The sequence below is a fragment of the Pelobates fuscus genome, chromosome 2 (assembly GCF_036172605.1).
Source record: "Pelobates fuscus isolate aPelFus1 chromosome 2, aPelFus1.pri, whole genome shotgun sequence".
NCBI classification, from domain to species: domain Eukaryota; kingdom Metazoa; phylum Chordata; class Amphibia; order Anura; family Pelobatidae; genus Pelobates; species Pelobates fuscus.
Window position 1 is genome coordinate 291,490,678 of NC_086318.1, and position 23,645 is coordinate 291,514,322.

Below are 23,645 nucleotides of genomic sequence, written 5' to 3' on the forward strand. Positions count from 1 at the left end.
GACTAACAGACATGTCATTGTAACCAGACAACTGGACGTACAGGAACAGAGGGGTGGGGGCCCTGCTCCATGAGCTTACATTCTAGAGATCCATTTTCTACTTTATTTTGTTATTACTAAATTCTGGAAGGGAAATGACAACGATGTTGCTAAAACAACAAAACATTGTAGGTTAAATGTGCTTTTCAATGTTACTGGCCAGACTTTTTATAATCCAAACATTTAAAAAGTGTGCAGAATGGTTAAACATTAGTTTTCACGTTCAGTAAAAGTTGGAATGTCAGCAATGTATTTCACTCTACAATTTATGTCCTTGTCAAGACTACAAGTCAAAGTTTGTCTGAGAGGTTTTTTTTATGTAAGGTATAAAGTACAAGTCATAAATTTGACGCATTACAAGTATTTGACTTGGCATCAGCAGATAATTTCATAAATCCATACTGCTGATTACCTTCGTTATCACTTATCAGGCACTATGAATAGCTCTCGTCTGAAAAGTTTATAACCGTCTGCGTAGATTCTAATTGCTATTTGACCCATTTAGCCTATTTCCCAGTTGATGATTGGGATGTGTATGCCTGATTCTGACTGTTAACAGTTTTCTGAAGGTCACAGTACAAGTCTAATTTATCCTGTTATTTATATATCTCTTTCCTCCAAAAGCATTTTATTTAGAGAAATCCTATTTAAATAAAACAATCCTATAAAATAATTAGATCTATGTAAATTTGTAGACTCAAGCCTATGTTTAGAGGTAATGGATGTTTGTCCTTGGGAATGCAGTGGTTGGGTTTCTGTATCTATATATGTGGGAAGGATAAGGCATCCAGCATTTTTGTTGTAAATTCATTACTTGTTTTTTTTTTTTAAAAGTAGGCAGTTTGTCTCCTCCCTAAATATCCGTTAATTCTGCATGATCATGGTGATACCATGATAACATGGTGATCACAACAAAAACATGTAAAACTGTGCCGATTATTACTAGTTGTAATATAGTTTCCATACTGTAGACAGGGGCTTATGCTCACTAAGGGCAAGATGGTGAATGGAAGTTTTGATTCCAGTTAATGAAAAATATTTTAGTGCGTTTACATTAATTTAAATTGTCCAAGTATCCAGTAATGTTCAATTGCATAGTCAATTAAATTAAAAGAAGAAGGCAAAAAAAAACAGTTTAGCATCATGATGAATGTTTGTTGAAAACAAATGGATATAAAATACAACCATAACCTGAATTAAAGGGGAAACAATGAACCCCATAACCTCTACAGCTTGCTCTAGCGAGCAGGGGTGTGTATACATATAATGTTGGTGTTTAACACAGACGTGTATTTGTATGTAGTGCTGAAGCTTGAATGCAGGGGTGTATTTGTGTGTAGTGTTAGCATGTGAATGTTGAGATGTATGCACATATACACACACAAACACACTTGTAGATATACACACACTGAAACATATGCAGACACACAGATATACACACACACACACACACACACACACACACACATACACAACTTGACACACATTCAGATACACAGACACACAAACTAATAACATACAGATACACACTGATACACATCCTGACATACACAAAGATACAAACACTGACACACATGCAGTTACACACTGAAACACTTGCAGATACACACACAGACTTCATACAGATACGCACACATATACACAGACAAACTGACACACAAACATACACTGATAGACATACTTACAGACACATAAACTGACACAGATATATACTGAGACACACAGACATGCTGACACAAAGAGCAACACTGACATACATATGGACACATACACTAACAGACATGCTGACACACACATATATACTGACAGACATATTGACACACATTCACAAACACACACACACAGGCATACTGACATGCTGGCACATACACTGACAGACATATTGACACACACATACTAAGACATACTGACATACATTCACAGGCATACTGACACACATACACACTGACAAACTTTCACAAACTGACAGGCATACTGACACCTACACTGACAGACATAGTGACATACAGACATATACTGAGACATTCACTGATACACACACACACACACACACACACACACAAAATTTACACTATTAAACCCACCCTCCATCTTCCTACCTGACTTGCGGCCGTCACTTCCTCCCAGCTGGCTGCCAAAAAGCAAGAGGGCCCGGTCGCGCTCTTAAAGCTCCCGAGCGCAAGATTGGGCCCCTGCTGACAGAAGCCCACCGGCTGTACTAAGGGCCTCCTTAGTGTGCGGCTGCACCGGCGGTTGGGAGAAATGCTTGAGGCCAGTGGGGCCCATGGTGCAGATGCTTCGGGCCCCCCAGAAGTAACTGGGCCTGTGGCAGCTGCCCCGTTTGCCCCACGGTAAAGACGGCCCAGCATATGAGAGAAAACCAGCACGTTTTGTTTTTTGGGTTTTTTTTTGGGGGGGGGGGGGGGGGGGGGTTTTCCATTTGTTTATTCTTTATTAATTTTTTCTAAATTATTGTTGACAGAAAATACAAAAATAGACATGGAATCAAAAATGACCGTACAACACTTATAAATCATGCTGAACAGTCAATTTTAAATACTCCTCCCTTCCTGTAAAATCACATATTCACGAATTACTCCGTACCTAACCAGCACGTTTTTAGTAAGGCATGCAGGATAGGTTTTCAAGAGTCCACTTCTATGAGATAAACTGGCAAACATAAAGGAAACAAAGATATTCAGGCTAGATTCAATAGAATATAACATTAAGAAAATATGCCCCTGCGGTGTTGTCTAACCAGCAGAACACTCCAGCTAGCAGACATGTAAAAGGGGTCTCAACTTTGCGGTCAGCCAATTCCCGTTATGGGTATGGTGCAGTTCCACGCGATATTGCCTTTCAGCTTGCCCAGTGTCAATATTAGCTGTGAGTACCCTGTGCCTAGCTGCTTCCCTCTCCAGCCTGCGTCCTTCTGCATGGTCCACATGCTTGTCCGTAGGGTAGGTGTAGATGACGCTGTAGAATCACACCAGAAAGCTGCTATGTTTCACTGAGGGTTAATCCAGCCTCTAGTGGCTGTCTCACTGACAGCCGCTAGAGGAGCTTTCGCGATTCTAAGACACTGAACATCCATAGGAAAGCATTGAGGAATGCTTTCCTATGGGCGGTTTGAATGCGCGCACGGCTCTTGCCATGCATGCGCATTCGGAGCTGAGAGGCGGAGGGATCCCCAGCGCCAAGGTAGTCCGGCGCTGGAGAAAGGTAAGTGCTGAAGACACACACACACTCTCACGAACAGACGAATACACACTAGCTAACAGACACACATATTTACTGACAGAGACACACTCAGCGACAGACTACACCTTCCTTGAGGTAGGTCGGGAAGTCCTTTGCCGTCTTGGACGGGCTTTATGACGTTATGGGCACTGTGGAGCGGTCTCTGAGGTGGTGCAGGAGCCTTGGGTATTGATTGGGTTCTCCTGTCATTCAGCTTCCTCCAGAAGGCAGCAAACAGTGCATCTAGCCGCTATAGGATGTTGGGCGCCTATCCCAGGGGATCCATGGTACATGCAGCTTCCGCCATCTTGTAAGAATCACACCAGAGCCATCTGTAACTGCGTAACGACCACGGAGCACTGTTGTAATAGGACAGCTATTGGGGTGAGGACTGGGATAACCCCCGCCGGTCCTGGGGGGGGGGGTGGGGGGACAGGCCCGAAGGTGGGGGTCAACGTGTGTCCAGCAACTCACGGTTCGGGAGAGTGGCCGCTTCTCCCAGCCGGCTTCAGCACTAGGCTGCACAAAGCCCCCCGCCAATCACCAGCAGGAGCCAAGATGTCAGGGCACTACAAGTAACCTCCGCTCACCAGTAGCAGGATTGAACTGAGACAGAATAATTGCCATGAGAGGCGATGGAATCAAAGGATTATATTGGCTAGGCAAGGAGCTCTAACAGAACGCGTCCTGCCGCCATGAAGGTCAGGACCCGCCCCCTCTTATCTTAATTTTATCTGCAATGTGCAGTGAATGTAAATATCTGTTTTTTATTTTTATGTGAACACTTGCCATATCACACATTTTCTGCAAAAAATTATCCTTTGAAAAACATATCAGAACCCGTCACTCATTTTTGTACATCTACAGCATTCTGCATGCCTTTGTATTTGTCAGTTTACATTTTTTATGCCTGACCTCACTTGGTACGTGTGTGGGCTAACCACCCATACAGCCATTTAATGTGGCTGGTGAGGCTGAGGGGAGAATGGCATCGACCATGGAAATGTATGACAACCACAAAAGCTGTGTGTGTGTACTTTTGTTATACAATTTATTGTGTAAACTAATTTCTGTATGCATATATATGTGCAACAGATTGACAAAATCTATATATAATACACACAGAAAACCGCATATAAAAACCTGTAATACATTATGCCAAGTAGATGGTGTTTAATGATAAATGTGTTATACAGTGTTTCTCGGGGGAAAATGGGTCATAGCTGTTTGAGCTACACATCTGTAACTACACAAATTATGAAGCCCGTGCACGGAAAGATTGGAGTTATGGGGATTTTGTCTGTTTCTAATCTTTTTCCTGGAAATAATGACTTGGAAGAGGCTATGCCTCCGTTAATACATTTGGCCACAGAATTAACTGTGCAGTGGACATCTGGGGCATCAGAGATATGCATGTTCACTTTATTGTATATTGGGTTACATTTGCACTACTACAAAAATAAGAAAAAAACACATGTAATCCTTGATTACTACTTCATTAAAGCAGCTCTGTCAACCTCCACCCTCTTTATAAAATACTCGCTGACTGTTGCAATTTTACTGAAATGGGTGATACATACCATAAGCCCTGTATGCCCTGTATAGACAGACACTTACCCCATACTTCCCAAACTCTACCTATTAAGGGCCTAAATCCCTGTGTCCCTCTTTTCAATCCTAGTGTCCCAGTTTCCTAGGGGCTCTATATTGTCTGGGTATATAACAGAATTCCACGGCAATAATGCTCATAGTAATGTAGTAAACTACACTAAATGTGTTTAGAAATCAGTCTATGTAAATAAATTGTGTTGCTAAATTACATTTGCCTAAATTGTTATAATTAAGACCTAAAATGTCCTAATTCACATCCCTGGCTGCACTCCATAAATATTGTAATACTGGAATGTCTTAGTTGAAAGCACTGGGTCATGGCTGCTTTCATCCCCATGAAAGATGTTTGCAAAGATATACCCCATCAAAGATTCTTTTCTTTTTATCTTGATGTCATTCTACAATTCTTTGCATATCTAATACTGATACTAGGCTTGGGTGTCTGCTTACATTTTTTTTTTCTGTGCCTCATTACAAATCGTAACTTCAGAACACTGCTTTAAAATCTTAAGTTGTATGCTTTATATATTTTTTTTTCTTCTGAAATGTTAAAACTAAACTAAGCCTCATATCCATGAAGCATGATAAAAAGAAGACAAATGGGAGACATGAAAGTCACAATACAGACAGTCTGTCCATCTCTGGAGCCTAAAATGTGTCAGGAGGGCTAGCCTGGTCATGTTCTTGAATTACCTGAGATATTACTGATCAAATACTTGCACGCTTCACAGAGAAAAAAAAATGTTGTTCAGTAAGGTACATTTTTTAAACTTTTTTTTTTCATTTTTTTATTTTTTTACTTAGTTTTTCTACACTATTAATGAATGTGAAACAATATTATGTGTGTCCTTGTAAACAAAATATATTACCATGACACGTGGTGTATGGATACACCAATGTGGACTTATTTTTAGGGATGTATTTGTTGTCCAATAAAAACTTAATGTGAAGATGCATGATTGTGACCAAGGTATTAAGTTGTCACGTTCGAAGAGTTCAAGAATTTCTGTAACTGTTAAAGCGCATCTGTTAATTTCTTATTATTTTTTTTACAAACTTGTCTTATGTCCACATCCCCCTCTGAAGAGCCCTTTTTAAAATTTTATTTTTGAAGTTTTGCAGAAGGAAAAGTAGAGACTGCAAAAGGTGGAGCTTTATTCTACCTCTATATTCTTTTGTCACTGGTTGTCCTGTTCTAACTCACCACCTTCCAGTGACACATCACTTTCAGCAGCATCGTGTCATCGACTGTCTGTTCAGACACTCGATATACTAGGTCGGAAGAAGCGGTTTAAAGCAGCATCCATATTGGAAACCTGTAGATGACATCTAGGAAGAAAACCTAAGTAGCACCGTTTCCGGGGTCACCAAATTTGTGGAAGAGTCAGGGGAGCTTGAAGGAGGGACATACAGGGCTGGGGGACAGGGGGAGAATTTAGTGACTGATCTGCTTTAAGGGATTCTCAAGTACTGAGTTCCAAAGTATACAAAATATTCATCCTGCAATATGTCAATGGTGTATATGGACATTGGTGCCAAAATTGTGTATTTGGAATGGAATCCCAACATGTATCCTAACATCCTTTAGTACCAGACATACATGATTTGAATGCCAAAGAATATTTGGGAATTATTGCAGCATATGTGTGTGTGTGTGTGTGTGTGTGTGTGTGTGTGTATATATATATATATATATATATATATATATATAATCACTTTAGTGTGGACTTTTTCTTCAGGATAATTTTCGCTGTTGCAAAGCACAATTCAGCTCTAGCTAGTTTCATAACCATAGTGCCATTGACCTGCAGAGTTCAATAAAGCAATTTGGAAGGGGCAGAATGGCAGAAGCTACCTAAAATGTGTAGATGTAAATATCTGTAGGGGGAGACGGTTTACTCACCTTCTTCCTAGCTCCATCCAGTGGCGTACACATGACCTATGGGGCCCTGGTGCAAAAATTGATTCGTGGACCCCTCACCCCCCCCCCCCCCCGCACGCTTACTCTGCGCAGGCAGGGCCGACACATGGCGGCGGGCACCTGGTCACAGGGGTTGCAGGGCTGCGACTGCGGTATGTACACCAGTGCATGCAGATGCACACACACTTAAAGGACCACTACAGACACCCAGATCACATCAGCTCAATGAAGTGGTCTGGGTGTCAGGTCCCTCTAGTTTTAACCCTGCAGCTAAAAGCTGCTATGTTTCACTGAGGGTTAATCCAGCCTCTAGTGGCTGTCTCACTGACAGCCGCTAGAGGAGCTTTCGCGATTCTAAGACACTGAACATCCATAGGAAAGCATTGAGTAATGCTTTCCTATGGGCGGTTTGAATGCGCGCACGGCTCTTGCCATGCATGCGCATTCGGAGCCGAGAGGCGGAGGGATCCCCAGCGCCAAGGTAGTCCGGCGCTGGAGAAAGGTAAGTGCTGAAGACACACACACACACTCATGAACAGACGAATACACACTAGCTAACAGACACACATATTTACTGACAGAGACACACTCAGCGACAGACATACATACACACTCACTTACAAAACATACACTCTCACTGACAAACACTCACTAACACAAACACACTCAGTAACACACTCACTGACACTAGCAGACACACTCACTGACACTCACAGTAACACTAACACACACAATAACACTCACAGTAACACACACACTAACACATTTTTTTTTATTTAATCCCCCCAGCCTCCTTAACTTTTGGAGTGCTGAGGGGATTCCCTGGGGTCCAGTGGTGCTGCTGGGCTCCTGGGGGGCCGGTCACCCGGCGGGCAGTCAGGCTGGCCGGTGCGTGAGGGAGCACTCTCCCCTGAGTGCTTCCTCTTCAGCTCCCTCGGGCGTCGCGTACTGATACCGGCGCCGGAAGATGACGCCAACCTCGGGGGGCCCGGAGGTGGCCGGCTCCTGGGCCCCCCAGGAGAAGAGGCTGGCCCAGTGCGTACATACCGGGTCGCAGGGGCGGCCGGGCCCCCTGGTGGGCCGGGCCCGGTCCCAGCCGCGACCCTGGTATGTACGCCACTGGCTCCATCGTACTGATTTTTAAATGGTTTTCTTTAAATCCAGTCCCTGCTTAAATTGTCCTTTCTTTTGGCCTCTACCATATCTGTTCATTATTTAGTTTATTTTCTTTCCTTATTTATTCTAGCTATACTCTTGGTTGGCCCTCTTCAATAGTTAAGAGTACATATCAGGCACTTTCATTATATTTTGAGGAATTTTCGTCATAATATATATGTAATTTCCTTCCTAAATGTCAATCGGTACTGTCTTAAATGTCTCTTTTTTTTGGAAAATGTATACTGGGTTTGTGTGTTTACTATTTACTCTGTAAATATTTTTTGGTCTAGTGAGATGGTATATTACTATGTAGTATACTTTTTTTTTTTACCATATAACCTTTTATCTTTTTGATTTTTTCCCCCCCTGTATTAAATTATTTTACAGATTAAATTGCTTACAAATCTTTCAAAAATGTAAGTTTTATTTCTATTTTTTATATTTTGGACCTGCTTGTATTCCATGCTTCCGTGCCCAAATTGTATTCTGATCTTTGTGTTTAATTCCTTAAATGAAGAGGATGTGCTTATATCAATATTTAAAAATAATAATAAAATAAAACAAACCCACAATAAAAATAAATATTTATGTTTGTACTGGTAATATGAAGAATGCTTTCATGCTACATCTTAAAATGAGTTCCTATGTTTTTCCACTACATTAGCATTTTAACTCTCTTGAATGACTCAATATCTTTTACTAATGAGGAATGTAATTTAGGTCAAATTTTTGCTGACAGACATAATCCTGAAGTCCACTTGTCTTAGGAAAACCTCATCCATTAAAACAAATTATAGGCGCCAAAAGAGACAAGTGATTGACTTTATCAGTAATGAATGCACTTGTATGTATTTAGTCAGCTTTTGGTACTTAATTGAGGCTACAAGGTCAAAACCTGTCATATGTGCAGGGTAACAGATGGGCTGCTTGAAAGACTTAGGATAAGTGAAGAGCATCTGTGTTTATATCATGTTTTGATAAATATATCTTGTCTTTCTTCATTACAAGTAATCACTCAAAGTACAAACAAACGATAAAATACTAAAAGTAAAAAGTAATAATAATAAAAAGGGCTACAATGCGTTCAGGTGGCAAACTGAACCATTTTGGATTTTATTTTTAATTTAACTAAAGAGTGTGTTTGTTTTTCTTTAAAGCCAGGGATACATACATGAGCTCAGAAATACGTACTATCACGAGTAACCGTCCTTTCGTTTTACAGAAATAAAAATATAATAGTGGTAAAGGGGGTACTACTAGGAAAAGATGGCAAAGTTTGTATAAAGCGATTAATAAAGGTTTAAAGTGGCACTGTCAACCTCCCCCCTCCCCCCCCCCCCCCGAAAACTATAGAATCTTTGAAATGCTCATATTAAAACAGATTTCAAATTAAATTCCAATCCAAGTGACATACTGAGACAAAATAGGACCTGACACTTCTATATATCGGTGACCACTGCAGGTTCTATCAATGGAGGATCCCGCAGTGTTGCAGGATCCTCCATAGACCTCAATGCTGTACACTTGCACATGCGTAAGAGTACAACAGTGATGTTGGCTCCTGACATTGAAAAACCAGGAGCTGAAGAGGACCTGCCAGATGAAAATGATGACATCTGTAAGAAAAGGGTTCAGGTAAGTAGAACTCTGTGTGACCTTTTGGCTCCCCCACAACCGGACCCCCCCAGGAGCAATGTCACCATCTTTGAAAATTCTACTGTCCCCAGAGAGTGACTGTGCTGCTTTAAGCCAATATGCTGATCTAAAATGTGTCTAGCAAGAAGTAATTTTTATCATACACTCTTTGGGATTGACACGGAATAGACCTGGATAGCAAAATAAGGATCAGTGGTCAAAGTCAAAACGCCTTTAAAAGGCCCTCTCTAGTAAATTTTTTTTTTTTTTTTTTTTTTTACTTGTTTCCAAAAGTTGACAACCGCATTACTTTGTGTCCACTTTTCCTCCACCAAATATCATTCAACAATTTGTCCATCCTTCATTACTTAACCATGTTAGTATATCACCTAAACATAATCTTAAACAGTTGCTCTTGAAATGTCACAAACAACGAGACTTGTGCATCTGCCTCCAAAATAGTACGTTTCCAAGTACCTTCTTCCTCTAAACCTTGTAAATCTGCTTCCCAATGTCTGGGATAGGTAAGGCCATCCAAGACTTGAAATGTTGATAAATAAAGTCTTGCATTGCTGAAGTCTCATTGTTTTGGCTGGAACACTTGCTGCATAGACTCTCAAAGAATGTAGGTTTCCTATACAACTCATATATCATACCTCCCAGTCCCATCGTTTTAAATATACAAAGAGAAACTCTTTAAAGTGGCTCTGTCGCAACCATATACTGTATAGGCCGCCCCAACTGAACGCCTCATCAGAGTCCTAGCAATGTAAATTTGGCTTCTAAAAACACCTGCACTAACATTATATTCTTTATTTGTCGTGGCACCGGATCCTCATTGCCGGTGCCGTCATCTTCAAATTTTTGGCAGTGACGTAAAGTCACACTGCCTTCTTTGCCCATAGTATGAGACTGGGGGAACTAGTTTCAGAATCTGCGCTAAACTCGTGTTTGTGTATATATTACTATGGAGATGTACAAAGCTGTGCATGCCCAGTAAGCCACGAGCAATAAGAATTGAACTGGAGGTACACTGCATTGAAAAATGTAGCAAGTCATTAAAGGATGGACAGGATAGAGGGGAGTATTGTGAGAAAAGTAATTTTTACATTTTTTACTTTTACATTTAGTCATAATTAGGTTAACTATCCGTAACTGAATGTGTCGATCTGGTTAATGGTAATTAAACACATACAATACTGCTGCTATTCTTAATTGAAAATAAAAATAAAATGCATTTAAAAAATTCTAATGCTCCACTAAAAATAATTGTCTTGCATTTTTGTACTGTTGATGAAGAGATCTGTTAAATTCTTATTCTTGGAGTTAAAAATCTAAAATTCTTAAAGGAACACTGTAGTGACAGGAATACAAATGCGTATTCCTGTCACTATGGTGTTAAAAATGCAGTATAGGGCCATGGGTTACCTTGGCACACTTTAAAAAGGAAATAAACTTTCCTTTTTTCCAGCACTGTGCGGGTCTGCAGTGGCTGGCTCCACCTCCTTGGCTGAGATCATCAAAACTGATGACCTCAACCAATTCAATGCTTTCCCATAAGAAACAAACAGAGGCTATTGCGCATGTGCAGCAAAACACCACGCAGCACCAATCAGCATTTCCTCATATAGATGCATTCAATCAATGTATCTCTATTAGGAATGTTTAGCACCTCCATCCAGTGGGTGGAGATGCTGAATGTCAATGCTGCACGTTGTGCAGCACTGACAAGGGAACATCTCTAGTGGTCGTCTGAGTGATTTGCCACTAGAGGTGTTACAAGGAGGTAATTTTCTCTGAAAAGGCAGAGTTTGCATTAAAAAAGCCTGCAGAGACAGGCAATGGACACCAGAGCAACTACATTAAGCAGTCCCTTTAAGTTATCTATTAAAAATATTTCTCACAGAGCTGGACATTGCTTGTGTAGAGTAGGTGGTTTAGTGCAAAGGGTCAAATCTTTTTATATTTTAGAACCTTATCATCAAAAGGCTCTTGTTTTGGTCTAGTGACAAATGTTATATTTAGCTCATTTGTGTTATTGTATCAACCGTATCACCCTTTGTTAAGCTTTTTACCTTACCATTTATGTATTTACTAAAGTTTTGAATGTTATTTAAATCTCGCTTTATGTAATTACATTATGTTGCTAATATGTTTTTATATTGTCTTTTGAAATAAAAATGTATTTCAAAATGTAAACATTTGAATTGAGTAAGCAACTGGAAACTATTCAATACCACTTGTTGGTTTGGGCTGTTGATATCACTGGTGCTAATGCTGTAGGTCAGACAGAGGATTATGGGAGGTGTAGTCCACATTAACTGGAATAGCACAGGTCGCATACTCAATAGCCGGGATAGGCAACCTTAGGTACTTGAGATGTTGTGAACTAGCAATATGGCTGTGAGAGCATTATGGGAGGTGTAGTCCACAAGATCGGGAGTGCCGAAGGTAGTCTACCCCTGCTCTAGAAGGAAATGCATCAATGAGACTTGCTCATATTTGTCATATTTTCTATTTCAACTTAAAATGCCGTTATGCCCTGTGCATGATTGTGTTGCCACTAAACAGCAGAGCAGTAGGTAATGTAACAAATAAGGAAAAGGATTGTTGAGGTCTGTAGTGTTTCTCGCCCAAAACACCCATGTTTTCACTTTTCCACCTACATAGCCTATGGTAAGGAATGAGAAGTGAATTAGTTAAATTTGAATAGATATGTGGCTTGTATCGTCTGAATGGCAAAACATTCTTTACAAATATGCAGACATGTTCAACCTGTTTTCTTTACTTTCAAAAATCAACATGTTTAAATCCACATTGCATTGTTTTTGACTTTTTTTTTTTCTCTCTCCTTGTTCATAGAAACATTGTGATGAGAGCTAGGGTTCTACATTAAGAAGGGTTTCTGGCAACCTCATCCTAGTAGAGAAAAATAATTCAAGACTATCTGCTCCTGTGACCTTCATTATGAGCAGGCCGTTATTCCAAGCCAGTATGCCAGAACAAGAGATCCACAATGTTTGTGTTTGGCTGCCCAACAGAGAACAACTGGATGTAACGGTTGGGGTGAGTGCCATGCGCTCTTTTTCAAATGTAGAGATGTAAGGTTTATTGCGTTCTTGTCTCATATATGGCAGCTTTTGAAATATTATTACATGTATGCATTTTTGGGCAAAATTGCTGGAAAACAACCTTTTTTTAAGATTTCTTTTTATATTTTCAACCCACATTTTTATTTATGATGTAGAAAAATGCAACATGCCCCTTAACATCGAAAAACAAATCTACATGTTCTAAAACATTTTTACGTTCCCATCCTTTAAGCTCAGGATCTGAATAGGCGTCAAACTGCGTAGTTTCACTCATTGTTATACACTTCAGCACAGCACTGGTCTTTGTTCGTTATTGAAAATCTATAAACCGCACCAGTCCAAGTACTGTCAACATTATGGTGACTTCAAAACAAAACTTGAAGGTTTGATGTCTTTGTGTTTAAGGAGAATATGAAAAGCAAGTCAAATTTCAATTAAACATGTTTCAAGAGGTAATTTGTAATCCCACTGGAATGCATTGCAATCCCCTGCTGGGGCTTAAAAATTTGAAGCACTGGGTCTTTGTACTATTTTTAGCATGTTGGAATGCAACTTTGTCTGAGAAATATTGATAATATTATAAGGTATGTGCCAAAATGTCTGAAAATATTTTTGTTTTAGTAATTTTAAGTGAATTTGTAGCAGTGAGAAGTTCCCTTTGTTTTTCGGTGGTAAAACAAAATAAATACAGTATTCTTTAAAATATTATGGTTTGTTTTTATACCTGTGTAAAATACTATGTAGATGAACAAAACAAAGGGCTGCCAACTGTTCCACTCTTGACCGTCCTGATAACGGGGTGCAGTTCTGCTGTCTCACACCAGTGAACTGTCCCTGGTCAGATGCACTACCCAGCAAGCACTAGGACTATACAGACAGTGCTTCAGTAGTGCTCTGTGCATGGTGCATGTATGTTGGAAACTGGGCGAGAGGCTTGACACCAGGCTGACATGCCCCCTTAGTGGTTGAGCATGCCAACTTCTGGCCTTTCCCACCCACTATGGTTGTTGCCTGGATGCAAGTTGCATAACTGTCGAGCAGATCTCCCAACATTCTGATTTTGGTGAGACAGTCACAATTTTTGGGTGCTTTCCTCCATTATGACTTTGTTCCATGTTGTCCTACTTTTGGAGACACCAGGGAATGGCCCCCAACAAGCATAGATGGAGTTCATCATTAGGTGTAGTTGTGCTGAGCTCAAGGCATTTGGACCCTACATAGAGCACTGACACAGTGCTCTCTGCATGATCTACCTTGTTGTATCCACCTACTTGTCAAGTAGCCTGGCATGCATTCATGCCAAACTAACCTGCCAATTCCTTTTGTGGGCAGAGCTAGTGGCATGAATAACATCACAGGTCCATCCACTTTACCCCTTCTAACGGAGTTCCACTTCACAGAATGCTGAATTTGGAAGGTATGTCGGAAACACCCCGTTGAACATCCACCCACCTGTGGAAATTCCATACCTCCCAATGTTGAAAGGTCTGAAAACATGCTTAACATACAGGAACAATAGGCAAAGAGGGCTCTGTACTTTGCATGGTATGGCATGGTATATAGACAAATTGTTAATGGTGAATGTTTTATTTCTTTCAGGCGAAAGCCACAGGACAGGAGCTTTTCAACAAAATATGTGAAGCCCTTGATATCAAGGAAGCTCATTTTTTTGGGCTTAGCATTGTTAAGAGTGAGTACAAAAAGAATTATAAACCAACTGATTTAATTGTACAACATTGTGTGCTTTTTAATAATAATAATCAGAAAAAAACACTTTTAAATATTGCAATTCTGTTTGGCTAAAGCAATTCTGAAACGGATATGTGTAAAATACCTTCCACATACTGGTATATATTCTGTGATGTTGTATGTGGGCCATCATAGTATACTGACATATATGAAAGACCAGATCTACATTCTAGGTTCTAAAAAACAGCAAAATGACTGGGCTCATATCTTATGAAAGGCAAATAAGTGAAATCATGAATGACAGTTTGGTTGTTGCAAGATATGGTAAAAATTGGTTGGAGATTTGTATCCTACAATATTGTTTATTTGCTAATTCATGCTCTTTTCCAGTGCTTCTCAATGTGTTGGTGCTTTTATATCAGGGATAGGCAAAATATGGGATTCCCGATGATGTTGATTCCTATAAAGTTTTTACAGCCATAATGCTGGCAAACATCAAAGGGATTATTAATTGAACTTTAGTTTTATTTAAAGGGAAACACCACTTTTCTAGAAATTATGCCACTGAAAATCGCATAACTTGTGTTAACCTTTTTTTGTGTGATGCTCCATTTTCCTCTGCATGTATATTACAGGTTTACTAATTGCATCACAATCAACATTGGTGGAGGAGAAACTGAAATATGTGTTTTCTCCTTCTCCACATACTTTGTTCAATCGGAGATAAGGACAGAGTTTATAACTATGATTGACAAGGAACCAAGATGGAGGTGCTCATTTTCTGACTAGAGCAGTGTGTTTACATAAACTTTATTTTTCAGTCCTTAAAACACATATGTCTGGCAATGTCTCTTTTCAGCTTTTTGTAAAGATAGATTTTCATCTTAATGTAGTCACATTCCATGAGAATCCACTGGTTGTTAAATGTTACTTCCCATAACTAGAAAATTAGAACTAGTCCCAGAAAGCCTTGAGGCACCCCTCATTCCTGCTTTAACCACAAGAAAGCCTCCATTATGGTTCTGTTTCTTCTGGAGATGGTTAAACTTCTTTGAGCTCTAGAATCTTTACTTTAACTTCAATCAAGTTATCCTGTCAAATGATTTTATCCCCACATTAGGTGCTTTATCAGGGTGTAGAAAGTATAGGCTATTGACAGAGATTCCAGCAATCTCCTGCCATGTTTCACACACATTTAAGGGTTATTATACTGGGTTTCCTGTCTTCTATCATTGTGAACTACTTATGTGGGTTCACCTGCATGGATGGGCCAGGTGAGGAGAATGTCCTGTTGCATGATGCTCATTAAAGGGACACTGTAGGCACCCAGACCACTTCTGCTCATTGGAGTGGTCTGGGTGCCAACTCCCACTACCCTTAACCCTGCAAGTGTAATTATTGCAGTTTTTCATAAACTGCAATATTTACATTGCAGGGTTAACTCCACCTCTAGTGGCTGTCTATTAGACAGCCACTAGAGGTCACTTCCTGGGTTCTAGCACAGGTTTCCTGTGCTAGAGCGTCGCTGGACGTCCTCACGCTGTGTGAGGACCTCCAGCGTCGCTCAAAACCCCATAGGAAAGCATTGAAATGATTTTTCAATGCTTTCCTATGGGGAGACGTAATGCGCATGCGCGGAATTTCCGCGCATGCGCATTAGGTCTCCTCGGCCGGTGAGCGAGATCAGTCTCGCCCACCGGCCGACGTAATCACTAGGAGGAGCGTCGCGGAGGCGGAGACAGCGGCGAGGGACATCGCCGCTGTCCCAGGTAAGTCACTGAAGGGGTTTTCACCCCTTCAGTAACCGGGGATTGGTGGGTGGGAGGGAGAGGGACCCTCCAGTGCCAGAAAAACGGATCGTTTTTCTGGCACTGGAGTTTCCCTTTAAGCAGCAATTCTTCGTTCGTTATTCGTCATTCGTTCATTTTGTTAATTACAAGGTTAAATCCTCCCACAGTGCCCAAGTCTAGTATGGTCCTTACATACATTTGAAATACTTGGATTGTATAAACAAAACCTTGTTATCAGAGTTCATGAACCTACCACTGTTTTCTTTTGCATACAGAATAAAGTTCCAAGCTCTTGTGCAATTTACAGTGTAAACACTGTCTTTCTGCTGAGGGAACATATTTGCATAAACACACAGATGATGTTAAAATGGTTCAGCATATATCTATTGCAAAAAACAACAGCAATGATGTCTTACTGGATGACAATCCGTTCTTTAGCTATTGTTTTCAAAGCTAAAGCAGTTATTTGGGAGTTCTATTTTACAAGTTGGACAAAAATGAGTGCTATATTTATAATCAAAAATAAAGAAGTTCTTTTGGACCTCTGGAGGAAGATTCTGTGGCAAACCTAGCCACTTTAGGTCATATTGCAGAACATTTAACCCCTTAAGGACCAAACTTCTGGAATAAAAGGGAATCATGACATGTCACACATGTCATGTGTCCTTAAGGGGTTAAAGGTTGTCTGAAATAGCGGTGTTAACCTGGTGTAAAAATGTATTCGTGGGTTTTAGAATAGAGAGCATGCATAGGTTAACAGCCATGAACAAAATTGTCAGTTGACTCCTGGAGCCGTGAATAAAATTGGCAGTTGACTCCCTGAACTGTGTTTCGTCCGGTTACTGGGGGATTTGGGATATTGCCTTCTTTTCCAGCGCTTTACTTTGGATTACCTTCTATACCAGCGGAGATCTTGGGATTTAATATTGCAGCTCCGCTACAGATTCCAGTCCTTTTGCTTTAAAGAAACACTATAATGTGAGGTATATATGTGTGTATGTTCCTAATGCTATAGTGTCCTAGTCACCTATCCTAGTCTGTTCTCTGTGGTCTGGGTGCCTGTAGTGTCCCTTTTTAACCTTTTCATTCACATCCACATGCCATGAAAGTCAAAGGCTTGTATGTGACAGGTGTGTGAAAGATTTACAAGCAGGATTGTTTTTTTTATAGTTTTCTCTTTTCAAATATTTTTACATCAATATATCCAATACATTTATATTGAATACATATAAGACAAATTGTATACGGAGATACATACATCAAATGTACAAAAAAAGTGTAAACAAAACAAAAAAATAGTTTATATTATTGCACACTTCTTTTGACTGACAGGTGTACGTGTTTGTGTGCATTAAAGCACCTTGGGAAAACACCCATACTTAAATTAAACAAATATTCATAGAGCCGAGGAAAGATTTTGTGAGCAAGCATCAAATAATTACAAATGCTAATATTTAGGCTTCAAGAGACGTCATTTTATTAGAGAAAAATCCACCATGTACTCTATGAAAAAAGTCTGGTCCAGGCACTCAGGATATTGCACAGAGCATATTTATTCCTGCTTTGTGCCATTTCCTGAGTGCCTGGGCCTGACTTTCTTCATATCTGCTCATTTGGGATTTGCCAACCCTGGGCCTGGAGAACCTGGATTGTATGTGAGAGTGTGGGATCATTTTGTGTATACACCATGTACTATAGACATATATATTTTTTTAAAAAGCAACTCAAGTGCGAATACAGAATTTTGCAGAATTAAACATTCAGTTGATAGGACGTGTTAATATTTTATAATACCGCTTACATTTTGATTTTACTATATGGTTAATTCCAATGACAATGTTCCTTTAATAATGCAGATTGAAAACATTGTCTTGTTTATCTCAAGACATGTCTGCACTCCACTCCTACCATTAAAAATGAGCAACCCATGGCAGGATTATAAGCATTCCAATGCCTTACAAACTTGAAAATCCTCTTTTGTAATGTGTGTGTTTGTGTGTACATATTGAATTAGTGTCTTCTCACATGATATAGTTGGAGGAAAAAACAGGGCTGCTAAAGACTTTGCAATACATTAGGATCTTTGACTTCACCGTTAGGCCAATTAACATTTAAAAAAAAAAAGAAAATGTGAGCTCTGGTAAAGATGTTATTTGCTATTGTTCCTTCCCTTGTCCTTGCAGGCATACATAAAACAATATGCTCCAGCAGAGCCTGATCAGATCTGATTTGAAATGCTTTGTTGGTTCCCAGGTTTTTAACTTGAGAAAAAAAGAATGTGGCCAGACCATCTGACAGAGATTTTGTTGGCTTCATCACTAATCCAAATCACCTACGTGAGTGAATGAAAAGGGGTCTCTTTGTTTTTGCAGATGCAAGCTTACACTGCATGCTTACATTCCAACTATATTAATTTCATTAAAGCTGGAATGTACTGCAGCATTTCTTCGCAAAAGGGAGGACTTGGGGAGGATATAGTGGTATTTCTGCTTTAAAAACATTCATATCTTTCATTTTTTTTTGTTTTATTTTTCTTGTTCCAAATATTAAATGTACAAATCAAAGCTTTTTTTTTTTTTTTTAAGTCTGTAGAATGAAGGAAGGAGATCATTTCAGTTATGTTACCTGTTTCGTAATGTTTATTAATTAATGCTTTTTGATCTTTATCACATAACTTTTCTGTGTTTGCAACAAGCAAGTGTCTCGGTAGGCAAGTTTATACTTTTATTTCTAACCAGTCTGTGAGCAGATGCCTACTGTTCAAGCAAATGGTGAATGTTAAAGAAAGACCCCTTTGTGATACTATACAAATGTTATGATATATTGAATCTAATGGTCAGGATCTTAGCACAGAATGAATATTAATGAAATGTAAAATACAATGCAAACCAAATGTGATTAGATAATTGGAAACACCAGTGTAGACAAGTCTGAAAACTCTGTGGTTTCTTTGACATCAAACTGGAAGTTGCCTCCTTGTATAAAATATACCCTATGTAGGAATTTGAAGTTGGATTTCACTAGCACTTAAAGTATACTGTGGGTAAAGGGTTTTTTTATTGGCTTAGACAATTTGTACCTATCCTTTTATGAACAAGTAAATTACCATAACCTATTTAAATATATTTAGATTGCGCCCATAGTTTTGCTACACATTGCCGATTTTTAGGCTATGTTTCCCTTATTCCTATTATTCTGGTACAGGGGTAGGCAACTTTCATCACTCTAGATGTTGTGTACTACATCCCCCCCAGTATTATAGCTTTGTCAGCATTATAGCTGTAAGAGGATTATGGTAAATCTTGTTCACAACTTCTGGAGTGCCGGTGACTGCCTACTCCTGCTCTAGGATTTCCAGGATAGCAGACATGCCCCCACTCGCAGCATGTCAAATAGGGGCAGGGGGGGGAGGTATAAAATCTCCCTTGTACTTATGTGGGGGTCATATTAACCTCATAGGCTGCTTATTACTTTAACTATTTAAGGTGGCAGCTGTCTGGCAAGCCACTACATAATTAACCCTTGTGCCACAGAGCTGTCCATTATAGCCTAGCTGGCACATTACTGAACATCAGAGGCTCCAAACAAAGCTTTCTGGAAAAAACCAAAACAAATAATTTGTTTGGAAGAACGGAAAAATCTCACCATACACAAATTTACTGCATTATGATCTATATATTGTGCTGATTATACCCACAATCATTTTTTTGTGATATAATTTTAATACAAATTTACGTGTCCTCGAAACCAATCTATTCCTTAGATATGCACAAGGAATATTCAGATCCAAGAATTGTACTGTTTTATAAGCCTCTGTCAGGTACATTTCTCTCTCAGAGGATGTGGGGTGTGGTTTGCCTTTTATCTTGGCAATAAATTATATAGTTAAAAATAGAAGCCATTTTGCCCATGAAGCATGTTTCATGTCATCTTATACCAGAGTGCTGGGGAATTTATTCTCACAGAATGCTGCCAATCTGCATGCCAAAAATGGATGAAGACTCTTCTGTGCCATTCTGGGGTCACTGACTTTGTTCAGGTGGCCCTGGTTGTATTTTTCTAGGAAATATCCACTGGCTTTAAATTCTACAATAAACAGACTGATGGGTTTGCTATCCAAAGACAAAGTGCATGAACAATTAGTAGTACCCTAAATATGGGGGCTTTTTGCCATAAAAATCCACAATTCTTTGTGATCAAAAACCCATATCACATATAATATTCAATGTGTGACACAGTATGTAATAAGTCTTCATGGTATACTGTAAAATTTCCGGTGATTGTATAAGCCATGCATTTCTGCAAATTAAATCTGATTTTCAAAACGAAGGCAAAAATACTTAAGATAATGTTCGAGTTTGAGAATCCCGATTTTTGCCTCAATTTTTCCACTTTGATTGAATCATATTTTTAATCTGGTTTAGCGGTTTAATGCTATAAGTATTGATCCTGTATTTGAGTATTTAGATGGCTAATGGCACTTGTTGCAGGACAATAAAAAATATAATTTAACATGAGGATTTTGCATCTCCATTTACTGTGTCAGGAATAAGCAACCGCGGCGTAGACCTCCTACAGCATCAGCATCAATTTTTAGTGATCATATTTGACTAAATTATTCCGCTTTCCCAATTCTAGTTTTGTAGTCTAAATAATGCTCTGTAGTGTGTGTGTGTGTGTGTGTGTCTCTCTTTAATATTTTGGGTGATTAGAATTTGGTTGGTAAACTTTATAATGGTATACAACAAATGTTTACTCTACCCTCCCCCTCTCTCTTTCCTTTGCTCCTCCTGGCTGCAAATACATTCATATAACTGTTCCACCTCCATTCTCCAGGCCTCACTTCACACTCCCAGAAACCACAATACTGAAGCTCTCCATTTTTTTTTTCTCCGCACTACCCAGCCAACCACTCTCCCCTCCTCCCACCCATCCAGGTTCCTACAAAATATATAGCATACTCCTCCAGCTGTTTGAGAGTCTCACTCAATTACCTCCTCATTCCCTTTATAGTTTACCAATAGCTGCAACTCTCTGTTAGCCATCATTTCTAATCCCCCCTGCTATCTCTTGTCTCAAACCCCCTTTAGATTGTAAGCTCAAGGGCTATCTAACTAAGCACTTTGTATAAAACTGATTCAATGGCTAGATCTAAGCTTATGGACAGGGCCATCTCTACCATTTGTATTTGTCTGTGTATATTGTATGTTCTCCTCTAATAGTACAGCGCTAAGGAATTTGTTGGCACTTTATAAATACCAGTGATAAATAAATGTATGTATACAAATATAGTCACAGCTGTACATGGTACACCCCAGTCTAAGAAATAGAATAATGTAGAACTAGTTGTGTGATGGAAAGAATTAAATATATTGTTTGAACTATATACCAGTTCCATTCATGGCATGTTCTCATCGTCGTCTGTGCAGTCTGTAATCAGAATCAAACATATATTTAAGAAAAATTGCTGTATTAGATAATGACCGCAAAACTGAATGAAACTCAAGATTCACAATTGCAAATAATATAAGTATACTAATACAATGTTTCATTGTACATATGTTTTTCAAGCTGGTTTGTTTCATTATAGACAGATCTTTCATACTGTGTAATGCACCATCTGGTGCACAGTTCTACCCCATGTCGTAAAGGTACAAAGTCTATAAATTTTTACAACACACCAAAAAAAAGTATGGGTTTGAGCTTAAATTTTGTATTGTTAACCACTTTCACAGTATGGCTTTTTCCATGTATTGCAAATAATAGATGTTGGCTATTCTTTGAGCTGGTACTCCGGAGAGCAGAGTGACATTAGCCACTCTGCTTGATGGGGGGGGGGGGGGAAACTGAAAACAAGAGAAACTGTCCCGTGCCTAAATTATAGCTTTATAAATACTAAGCACATAGTGTTTTGCCATGCATATCCATAAACATCTATTTGTAGTTATTTTTAATTTTTTTTTGTTTGTTTGTTTGTCTGAAAATGTTAATAGCTTTAACATGCCCAGAGCCAAAGCTGTTAGATTAACTATCCTTGCTTATCTTGCATCATTAACTTTTTTTGACCCTGGCTTGGTCATTTTGGGGATAAGAGCACTCTCTCTGTACTGCAAGGCTTCTGTTAAAGGGTGGAGTGAACAGTGTCTTCATATCCTAATGCACACATTTCTCAACTTTAGGTTCTTGAGGCTAGTGAGATTTACTAATTTGAAACAAAGGAAAAGATGCACACGATACCAAACACATTAAAATGCCAGATGACTGCTAGCATATTCTAGTCTTGTAATGCTGATATTTCCTCTTACAGATAATGAATATATATTTATGGACCTAGAACAGAAGCTGAACAAATATTTTCCAAAGGAATGGAAAAAAGAAACCAGCAAAGTAAGTCGGTGAAGAAAGATGAACAATCACATTCTCTCTTACAAAGGATTTCCTTAAAAGTGTTACCCCTAGCATCATAACCTCTATTGTCCACTGTTATGATGTGAGGAGTACCCTGGTCCTATTTCTCAGTAATGTCCTCCTACCTTGTCCTACCAGTTGCCTGGCCTCCATTAAGTCTAGTTGTGATGTGCATCTGGCAAAATCTTTTGCAGAGAATGGACATTAGCCAGTCTGGGAATATAGTTCGGGGCTACCTGATGACGCCTCAGTGATGTTGCCAGAGGTGGAGTTACACCTCCGGCAACAGAGTGGATTATATCCGTACGGCGCAGCTTTTCACAGCGAAATGCTGCATATACATAATCCAGCCACCATGACCAAAACACTAAAGTTGTCATGGTGCTTAGAATAGTTTGATGATGGAGTTTATCTCTCAAATAATTGTATCTTGAAAATTGGATATAAACAGCTTGTGGGCATATGTTGGATGCCCATGCTTAGCCCATTGGGAATTCTGACAGTGTTGATGGGCCAATTCTGGTAACATCGGAGACAAAAACGTGTCTTTTTGATCTTGCTGTTATGCCTCACCATGTGAAAACAGGAAATGGGATCTATGAGACACTATATATTTTTTTTTCTCCTGCTTAAATGTTTGATATTCTCCTTCCCCCTGTTTATGGTTGACTGCATTTTAAAAGTATATGGAATTATGAGTTGTTAAACCCTCATAACAAGATCTATCGAGTTAATCATCTCAAGTGGCCTTTGTGCCTAATTCTTTATTGCATGAGTTTAATTTAACCACTTGATCCCTACTAGTTCACATTCATGATTCTTACTAGCCTGCTTAATCAACAAGCTGTAACTAGTGATGTCCCGAACGGTTTGCTGGCAAATAGTTCCCGGTGAACATAGCGTGTTCGCGTTTGCCATGTATGGCGAACATATGCTATGTTCGGTCCGCCCCCTATTTTTTTTTTTTTTGGTCTTTCAGCCAAATTTACTAATACTAAGTAAAAATTACTTAGTATTAGTAAATTGTGCCCCTACTCGCAATACCGCGAGTAGGGGCATGTC

The 23,645-nt window shown here is 39.4% G+C and overlaps 1 protein-coding gene across 2 annotated transcripts in view; it reads left to right on the forward strand.

The window, feature by feature from the left end:
* FRMD1 (FERM domain containing 1) overlaps positions 1–23,645 on the forward strand; it is a 65,112-nt gene that overhangs the window by 17,217 nt on the left and 24,250 nt on the right. For both annotated transcript variants that reach the window (XM_063441255.1, XM_063441256.1), the window contains exons 2-4: positions 12,467–12,670; positions 14,296–14,386; positions 22,483–22,562. In XM_063441255.1, the coding sequence (XP_063297325.1) occupies positions 12,572–12,670; positions 14,296–14,386; positions 22,483–22,562 (270 nt within the window). In that variant the 5' untranslated portion in view covers positions 12,467–12,571. The remainder of the gene's footprint in view (positions 1–12,466; positions 12,671–14,295; positions 14,387–22,482; positions 22,563–23,645) is intronic.